This window comes from Corylus avellana, chromosome ca7 (genome assembly GCF_901000735.1).
Source record: "Corylus avellana chromosome ca7, CavTom2PMs-1.0".
In the NCBI taxonomy this organism is placed as follows: Eukaryota; Viridiplantae; Streptophyta; class Magnoliopsida; order Fagales; family Betulaceae; genus Corylus; species Corylus avellana.
The window spans coordinates 25,250,469-25,260,381 of NC_081547.1; the positions used below are offsets into that span (position 1 = coordinate 25,250,469).

The 9,913-nt window shown below is 36.4% G+C and overlaps 1 protein-coding gene across 1 annotated transcript; it reads right to left on the minus strand.

Annotated features, from left to right (window-relative positions):
* Positions 1–2,357: 2,357 nt before the first annotated feature.
* LOC132188184 (probable protein S-acyltransferase 15) lies at positions 2,358–8,763 on the minus strand. The gene is made up of 7 exons (XM_059602590.1): positions 8,432–8,763; positions 4,527–4,619; positions 4,290–4,391; positions 4,139–4,204; positions 3,239–3,337; positions 3,057–3,152; positions 2,358–2,914 (listed from the first exon to the last, which is right to left on the minus strand). The coding sequence occupies exons 1-7, from the start codon at positions 8,702–8,704 to the stop codon at positions 2,819–2,821; spliced, it is 825 nt and encodes a 274-aa protein (XP_059458573.1). The 5' UTR covers positions 8,705–8,763; the 3' UTR covers positions 2,358–2,818.
* Between the last annotated feature and the right edge of the window lie 1,150 nt (positions 8,764–9,913).

A 9,913-nucleotide genomic window follows, 5' to 3' on the forward strand; every position in this document is an offset into this window, starting at 1 on the left:
CATGGTATTATTATTATTATTATTTTATAGAATCTAATCATATTCAGAATTTTACCAGACGAATCTCATTGATTCAGCCTCATCTAAATATTGCAGTCCACGTGTAAATCACATTCAGCTGTTCCTGGAAAATTTTAATGCGGTAGTCAAAGTTGTGCCCTCTAAAGTTTTAACACTTGGACTTGGTTGCTCTCGTATCAAAATTATAATAACATACACAAAACTGTTGGAGCACCAGCAATTATACATTAAAATAATTGCTGAAAAACACCTTCTTTTTTTTTTTTCTTTGTTTAAAGCAATTACAAGGATAAGAGAAAGGGTAAAACTGTAAAACATAAAAGATGATAAGACTGTCCAACAACAAAGACTCTAGTACAATCAATACGGTGTAGGAAAAACTAAAGTTTTACTGAGAATAAATCAAATGAATAATCTAACCCATTAGATTATTGGCTCACTGGCCAAGAAAGAGGCCGCTTGAAATGACGGTTTGTAGGTACAATCCAGAGGCAAACATGCTTAAAATAACACCTACTACAACAACAAACAACTACAATAGGAAGAGGAACACTCACTCGGAGAGAAAAGAGAAACTCTCGAAAGGGTTTTCTCCGTTGCTCAAGAGAAGAGAGATGTCTTTGAAAAGATTGCATGAAAAATAGTAGTTAAAAGAAGAACCGAGTTTTTCGTCAAATTTGTTCGTTGAGAATGTAATTCTAGGATATATTTTTTTTTTTTTAGAATTAAAAAAAAAAAAAACAGGGCAACATAATCATTAAGACTCAGAATAAAGATTGATAATGATGGCATTGTATGGGAAAAAGTCCACATGCCTTGCATGGTTCTAATTGATCTTCCTGAAGCTATTAGAATTTTTCCATCACAAAACCTCAATAATGATCGTTTTATCTTCTTCACATCGATGATTCATGGTCTCATTCAACCTTTTAATCATTGGATTTCTCTTTACAAGTCCAAACAAGTCGCTCAGGAAAATTACAAAAAAATAAATAAAGAAACAAACAAACAAATCACCCGGCAATTTGGGGTGTGGGTTTATTTGTTCAAAATTCTTGGCATGAAATCATTTCCCACTTCTATTATTTCTTTTTTTGTTCAAGACTTCCATAAAACCTGGTAGACCCATTGCTTCATGATTGATGGCCAGCCCAAGACTTCCATAAAACCTGGTAGACCCATTGCTTCATGATTGATGGCCAGCCCTTATCCAAACTAGGCTATGTTTTCAATTTTTTTGTTATATATCTTTTTTTTTCCATTCTCAAAATAAAAAAACGTTAACAAACAACACAAAACACAAAACACTCTTAAAAATACAAAAAAGGTCTCATCTTTATATTACGTCATAACAATACACACCCAAACACGCATGAACAAACATATATATCAATTTATATCCCTGGATCTAGAAAAGACATCCGATTTTTCCTTTTATGCCTTTGGTCCGGGGGCTAGGGCACAACAATTTCTGTAGTTAGAGTAACTTTGAAAGAGAAATCCAACCCTTGTCCATTGAGGAATCAATCACCCGACAGCCAAAAGTCCCTCTACCCAAGAGTGTTTTGACACTTTAAAGTCACAAGACTAAGAAAACACAAGGTTATAGGCAGATTATGGTTAACTGTTAACCTAATATCATAGGGACAAAAATTTCCTACAAACTGACATTCCTTCGGAGGCTGAACCAGAAATTTTAGTGTGGAGGTATGAAACAAGAAGAAAAATAGGAAGAGGAAATTTACTTTTAAGGGTTTACCTCATAAAAAACATTTTTTGGGGGATATTTTAAATTTTTGGGAAGACTCAAGCCCCTTCTAAACCTTGTGTTATGTTCGCCCTTGTTTCCTTTTGTCGTGCTTCAGCGCGTTGAAGCAGCAAAACTACGAGAATCCACAAACTTACCAAGAAATCGAAGCCTTTTAAATGTTAGAAGGGAAATGAACAGATGAATGTGAGACTCTTGGACTCCTGAGTGTTTGAGAGAGACTTTTAGACGTTACAATAGGAGAGGAGTTAACAGCTATTCACTCTGTTAAGCATATTAAAAAAATTATGTGCATCTCGCATGTTAGGACACTTAACAATTTATTAGACTGATTTATAAAAAATTTATGTCCATATCATAGTAGCAAAGCTACATTATGAACCTGTCTGACTAGGCTGCTTCTTCCTACTCAGGACAAGAATAAAGTGGAGGAGCATGCAGCAATGAAATGGGAATGAAAGCAAATACACCAAAACTAGAAGGTTGTAAAAACAGTTTATGATGGAATTCACCACATGACAAGAGTCAAAAGGGTAGGCATAGAGTTAAAGAGGAAATTAACATAATATGAAGTGAATTCTCAAAGCAATTATTATTTCTTAACAATGAAACAGTAAAATTAATGGACCAACAATAATGCATCAGTGAATTTACAAACGAAGAAAGCACACAGGAAAATCTATCAACACTATAAACAGTATCATTGCGACAGGATATAACATGTAATGACATCAATGTGAAGTCATCGTGTGTGTGTGTTACATATATAACCAAACAATTTCCAATCATGTGTTGCAAGAACTTCATGGCGTGGTACTCCAGCTTGGTAAGAGAGAACAACAATCAACTTACCGTCAGCGTATCGTATCGTGTCGTGTCGTGTCGATGTGAACTTTCTGACATACCTAATTGAACCTCAAATCTTGCTCAGCGTTATCCCGAAATAAACCTACATTGCTTCTGGTCAGCTTCTAGCTTTTTTAATTTCACATTGCGAAGAGAATAAAATGATGAAACTCCAGAAAATCTTTATGAATTGTCACGTGAAATAGGGAAGGTGAGGCCATCTTTTAGATGGCTCACAGACGTGGGGCACAACCATTTCAGCATGTTTGTACCCAGGACCTGAACCAAAGGCATACAGTTACCATATTGACAGAGATGACAGACATAACAGAAATATCAATATACAACTCATGAGAATTAAAACTAAGAACCAACAGATATAAACACAGAGAGAGAGAGAGAGAGAGAGAGAGAGAGAGACCAAGGTAATGTTTTTGTAAACACCAAGGTCAAATGGACGTCGATAGCTCTGACCAGTTTTCCTAGCCATCCACATTGCCCTTACTTCATCATAATACTGGCAAAAAGGTCCATTGTGAGATATTCACTAATAAACTTGAAAATCATTCATGACATGTCCAACTTTGGAAACTCACAACCTACCTCTATGGTTGTCATATTATGAATGATAAGGTAGATATGCCAACCCAAAAGAGTTGCTAGTGTTACACTCAAGCCAATCATCGCTGCTCCGCAAATAATCTAAAATACACACAAATTTCACAATTTTTAGCACCCTTGAACATTTCAAGTAAGTATTATTATAAACATATAAATGGGGGAAAAAAGGATAAGTCGGGCAAAAGGGATATTAGTTCAGATAAACTTGGCATGTATAAGGACTGTATTTAAAGGATTAATAACCAAATAAATAGCAGGCTCCTGAAATTCTTGACTCTTAATAACAACCACAAAACCTGTTGCAGGATGACAGACATTCATGAAAAATAATAAGCTGATAACCTAATTCATGGCATTAAGGAATCCAAAATTTTGCAACATGAGGACTTCCCAGGAAAAACCCAATATTTTAAACTACAAAAATACTCCATTGTCCATTAATTTTCGGACAAATTTCAAGTTTGCATTGAAAATGAAATGTACACCAAGAATCCCATTAAAAATTTAATTCTACAAACTAGTTAAAAATTTCACAGTTTCATAGCAAAAATACAACATAAGGAATTAAGTGAATACAATTTTCCAACAATCAAATAACTGAGCAAAAAAATCCTATCCACAGCCATCTTTGAAACATATGTTTTTTTTTTTTTTTTGTGGGGGGGGGTGCGGTTTTGTGGTCTCTCGTACACTAAACAAATATAACAGCACCACACCAGTTAATTTCTAAGCCAGATAACCTCCTTAAACTATACCTTTGAGGCTTGATCGGAAATTCTGACCTGATATTAGTATTTGACATAATGATATCACTCCAAAAAATGAAACTATATGTTCAATGTGACATCTTTAGAATAATTGAATAATTGAATACTAACTCACATAGAAAGTCTTGAGGGAAACCTTTCCGCCAAAATCCTTTTGACATGAACAGGTTATTACAATAACCTAAGAATGCCAAGAGCTTTGTTATATCTTGGGGTAATCTAATAACTTCAAAACAAAATGAATGGAAAAACCAGATAAAACATACCGTAGAGTAGATGCTACCTATAGTTGCATATAGGACAAGTATAAAAAAGGCCTTATAGTTCCAATAGCCAACACAATTATTTATCCACTGACAGTGATGATCCTGCACCCAATATTGGAAGGAAAAGTAAAAAGAACTTAAATCATAGATTTGATCATGCTCCTAGCTATAGTCATGAATCATACATATATAATTATGGATTTCACTTTGCTAAAAATGATATAAAAACTAACCTACCATCCTCAAAACACACCTTCTGCAGACGCGGCAATGATGAGCCCTAGGAGGCTTGTATGTAGAGCACTTGTCACAACGCGTTGACTGTGCAACCTATCAAATATCATGTATCCAAGAACTCAAAGTTACATGTCGACTAAAGTTTTGACCAATGTGTTAATTGTTAACAAGAATAGATCCTCTAATTGAAAAATAGTACATGCACTTAACTATGAAACATAGGCAAGACTTTAGCCATTGGGCCTTGGTTCAGGTGTTAAAAGGATGAGAGATTTGGGTAGGTTTTAGTTACAAATCTTGCTTAACCATGAAAGAGAGAGAGGGGGCGGGGGGAATCAAACCACAATGCAGATTATATAATCAACCTCAATGCAAACCGCACGATCAAAATTTATATATTACAGTGCACTATTCCAAGCATTTCCATGCCGATTGTAGACAAAATTGAGCGGTTCAAAAACTTAGGGAGGGAGATAATCAACCACAATGCAGATTATATGGTCCATTTATCACCAACACAGATGGAGTACAATCAACCTCAATGCAAACCATGTGATCACAAAGTTATACATTGCAGTGCACTATTCCAAGCATTTCCATGCCGATTGTTAGCAAAATTGAGCAATTTAAAAAGCTTCTCTTAAAGTGTTGACTTTACAATTTCACATTCTGCAATTTAACTACAAATTTCACATTATGCAATATAAACACAGCTTGGAGGCAATAGCCGTTTGCATTAGGGCACTTCCATCTTGTCAAGCTATGCATACCTCTCCAAAATCAAGACGAGACTCATAATCCTCTTTGAGTCTTTCAGACCCCGTAATCTTGACACTCATCATGAAGAATAAGTGACTTGGCGACTAAGAGCCTGTTTGAAATTGTGTTGGAAAATAAAGCTTTTGTCTATAAAAAAAAGCCTAAAAGAGCTTTAAGAAAAAGCCTCATTTTCAATCTTATCACAAGACATAATTTTGTATTTTTTAGATTAAAAAAATAAAAAATAAAAAATAAAAAATCAAGAAAGTGTTTTTTTGAGTTTTTTACCAGATGGATCCATTTTTTGCTTGGTACAACTTTTTATGTACTACAAGTACATTTTAAGCTCCTTAATGCAATCCCAAAAAGGCTCTAAGTTTATCTATCACCTTGTTCTCAACTCCTTACTTATGCTCCAACGTAGATGAGTAGGCTTGCAAGAATTCGACCCAACGACCATGCCTATAATTGAGTTTCTTTTGGGAATTGAGGTAATGTAGGGCTTCGTGGTCCTAGAGGACAAACTCCTGCAATAGTAAATAATGGCACCAGAGGTGTAAGACTTGCACTACCGCATAAACTCTTTGTCATAGGTTGAATACTTTTGTTTGGCCTCATTCAATTTTTCACTAAAGTAGGCTACTGGGTGATGCTCTTAACTAAATACTCCACCTATACCAATGCCCAATGCATCACACTCCACCTCAAATACTTTCGTGAAATCAAGGACTTGCATGACCGGGGCTTCAATCATTCTCTTTTTAATCTCCCCAAATGCCTTGGTTGCAGCACTTGCCCACTTAAATTCACCTTGCTTCATACAATCTGTTATAGGAGACATAATGGTGCTAAACCCTTTAACGAACCAATGATAAAAGATAGCGAGCCCGTGAAATCTGCGAATGTCATGAATATTCTTGGGCTCACGCCAATTGACAATCGCCTTAATTTTCAATGGGTCAGTAGATTTTCCCTCTGAGGATAATAAATCCTAAGAAGATGACTATATTGGTGAAGAAGGAGCACTTCTTACGGTTGGCATACAAGCTTTATTTTCTTAGGGTGGCACAAACTTGAGTGAGATAGTCCAAATGTTGCTCCTTATATGAGGATATCATATAGGTGCTCACTCTCATAATGTTACTTGTGTCATCACTCTCATAAAGGTGCTCAAAGTGTTAAAAAGGCCAAACGACATGACCAACCATTCATACAAACCATCATTTGTCTTGAAGGCAGTCTTCCACTTGTCTCCAAGGTGGATTCTAATTTGACAGTAGCCACTCTTCATTCAATCTTGGAAAAGATCGTGGCTTTTGTCATCATGTCCAACATGTCATCAAGCCTAGGAATGGGAAAGTGATACTTTACAGTGATCTTATTGATGGCTCAACTGTCCACACACATTCTCCAAGAACCGTCCTTCTTAGGGGTTAGGCGAGCAGACACTGCACAAGGACTTAAGCTTTCTTGAACAAGCCCTTTTTCTAAGGAGCTAATCTACTTGCCTTTCAACTCATGTGTTTGGTGAGATTCATCCTGTAGTGAGGAAAGTTTGGAAGAGTTGCTCTTGGAACAACGTTTATGGCGTGTTAAATATCATACATAGGTGGTAATTGGTCTAGGAGATCTGCAGGGAAGAGAAGTAAGAGAAGAAGAAGAGGAAACTGGAGAGAGAAGAAATTAGGAGGGGGAAAACAACAACAGTTTTTATTTTCTTTATTCATCAAAAACTAATTATCACAATACAATATTATGCTTAAATAGAATAGGGATTAAACCCTAACCCTAACTCTAGTGATACTTGGGTTGACAGTCCACTAAAATAACATAAAGTCCAAAATCAGAAAATAACATAACCAGTCTACATAATAATAATATCTTTAGCTCTCAATCACCCAACCACAAGGTCATGGATTGGGCCATCCTCTGATGACTGACGTCGACGCCCATACACTTGTGTGATTGGTGGTCTGTGTCCAGTGTCCCCATCACGGTGTATTTTTCAAAAGAAAAAATAAAAAAACTCACTTTTTAACTAGTATTTGATGTGGGGTTTAACAACTCATACTCACAAGTATATATTTTAACAATCTTCCATCCAAGTATAAGTCTTCTACAACATTGACTATACTCCCAATTAAACCATCTTATTAAGATCATTTGTGTGGACAAGTCTACTATCACATTGATCACACTCGTTATTAACACATCTTGTCATGGTTTGCCAAAGGCCTTCTCTATGATCATTTATGTAGCCTTGAAGGCTTGTCCATACGATGTACCTTGTCCCAACTCCAACTGAGGCAAGGATCCATCATGCATTAACCATGCACTATCCCCGTTCTACTTGTGAAAAGGACAATCCCCACTTCAACTGTGAAAGGGACCGTTATCATCCACCTTGAGCACAATACCATTGGCTCTAATATCACTAGTTGGGAAGATAAAACTATCGTGAGTCTTCAAATAAGATCTTAGTATATCATATTGGGACACCAATTTAAGGTTGTGGACTTGAATCCAATTATATTGTATCAAGTATTCACTCTTGTGATTACTACCTAATATGAGACTTAACCATTCACACTCACACATGTGTGCATCAACACCTAAGACAAGAATCGCAGCATAGAACATTAATAATCTATTCGGTTGCCGTGAATTTTGGGGAAAGAGACAAAATTGACAGAGAAAAACTAGTTTTCCAATGCTAGTCTTGCAATTTATTAAAGGGAAATATTATTGCAACTTTCTATTTTGTTTCTTCCACACCGCTCTCTATCACAGGTGGGAACCCAATGCTGTGGGAGAGTGTGGCATTCTCACCTTGTGAGAGAGACTCAGAATTACCAATATATAAGACTGAGAATTCTAATTTCATCTCTTTCCCACATTCTCTTAGCAACCAAATGATGCCAAGCTAATAAAGAACATCTAAACAATTCTTCCAAAATGAAAAGACTAATCAAATCATCTGTAATTGAGTTATCAGTCAACGAATTAGTCCAGTTGAGACTCCCACTTCCCTCAACAGCAAATCTCAAATTCTTCACTTTACACCATTTCCCTCACTAAACAAACAAATTAAAGAAAACGCTTGAATCCTAAATCACTATTCATACATGCAAGCACGAAACACTCACATTTTTGTCGGTTTCCTTATCCGAGCCCCCACTTTCCTCAACATCAGGGATATACGAAGCCGGGACGAGACCTGGGTCAATCAGAACACAAGAAAAGAAAGAGAAAAGACAAAGAAAAGACAAGAAAGAGAAAATCAGAGAGTTCAAAGATCCGGCTGAGCTCTGCAACCCGACCCAATCCTCCATGAAAACGAAAATTGTGATGTAATAGACGAAACCCATCGACAGGAACACCGCAGAGACGGGGATGGTGAGAAATCTTTCGCACTTCATTGTGGATTTGGGGCGTGGAAGACGAGCTGGGAGCTTGTGGGAATTCAGAATCAGCAAAAGGCAAGTCCATGGTTTTGTAAAGTCAGCATGGTGTGGGGCCATTACACTGGGCCTTATATTGGTTCTCCTTCTAGATTTCCATTGGACCCAAGCCCATACAATTAAACGGGCTTGTCCTCTGGCTAGGGCATGTGAGCTTTGATACGGGCGGGCCCATGGTCTCCCACTAAAGGTTTGAGCTTTGTGGTAACCTCGGCCTGCTTAATTCATAGGACCACTGCTCAAATACTGAACCAAACCAACAATTCACCGTTTGACGCATATAAGAATCACGTGCTCTAAAAATTAATTTTTTAATTTAATTTTAAAAAAAATTTAAATCCCCAAAACCAAAGTAAATTCAGGTCGAGTTATGTTGGAATTTCAGGTCGGTTGGACTTTGCTAGAGGAGGGCTCATTTGAGGGTCCGTTGATATCTGGGCCTCAAAAAGTCCCTTAATTTTCTTGAATGATTAGTGAGTCCATCTATGAAAATTTGAGATAAATGCCACTAAGCTTACTAGCAAGCTTTTCTAAGATCCGCTAGTAACTGTTGATTTCTGGGCCCGCCTATCCAAATAAGTGGGCAGAAAAACCAAAATTTGTTTGAGTAAGTAGGCCATACATTAACTCTCTTAACAATTTGAATAGCAAAATTACTAGATATCTCCAATGGTTACAAAGTCAAACTTCATATTGCTAGGCAAGCATGAATGGTAGTCGGTCTTGGACTAGAAGGCAACCCTTATTAATTGTTAAGGGTGATACCTTAGATTATGAGGGAATCTAGACATTTTAAATTTTGAGGAAACCTAAAAACCCCTTTCAAGCATAAGAATTGTGATTAATTTTTCTGATTTTTCTTTGTTGATTGAATGTCCTTAAATAAGAATACAAAAGATAAAGATACATAGAAAACTGCTAATTAACTAATGGATGACAATTAAAATTAGTTAAGTCTCCTTAAGTAATTATACTACTATTACTCTAAGATATTTACTAAAACTACTCTACTCTAAACTAAGGTAGAGACAAGATAACTTCAAATACTTCAAGAGCTTCATAAGACATATGATTACAAGTGGTCTCTTTATTGTAGAATTCTACTCGATGGATCTCATAACATTATTGGTGAAAGGCCGATCGATCAGGTCCCAACCAGCCTTGATA

What these genes read in the sequence shown, in the direction of transcription:
- LOC132188184 (XM_059602590.1), bottom strand. Translation starts at nt 8,704, where the DNA reads ATGAAGTGCGAAAGATTTCTCACCATCCCCGTCTCTGCGGTGTTCCTG. An exon ending in ATAAGGAAACCGACAAAAAT is followed by an intron (nt 4,620 to 8,431) that starts GTGAGTGTTTCG and finishes GATATTTGATAG; the next exon opens with GTTGCACAGTCAACGCGTTG. An exon ending in TTTACAAAAACATTACCTTG is followed by an intron (nt 2,915 to 3,056) that starts GTCTCTCTCTCT and finishes CCTTTGGTTCAG; the next exon opens with GTCCTGGGTACAAACATGCT.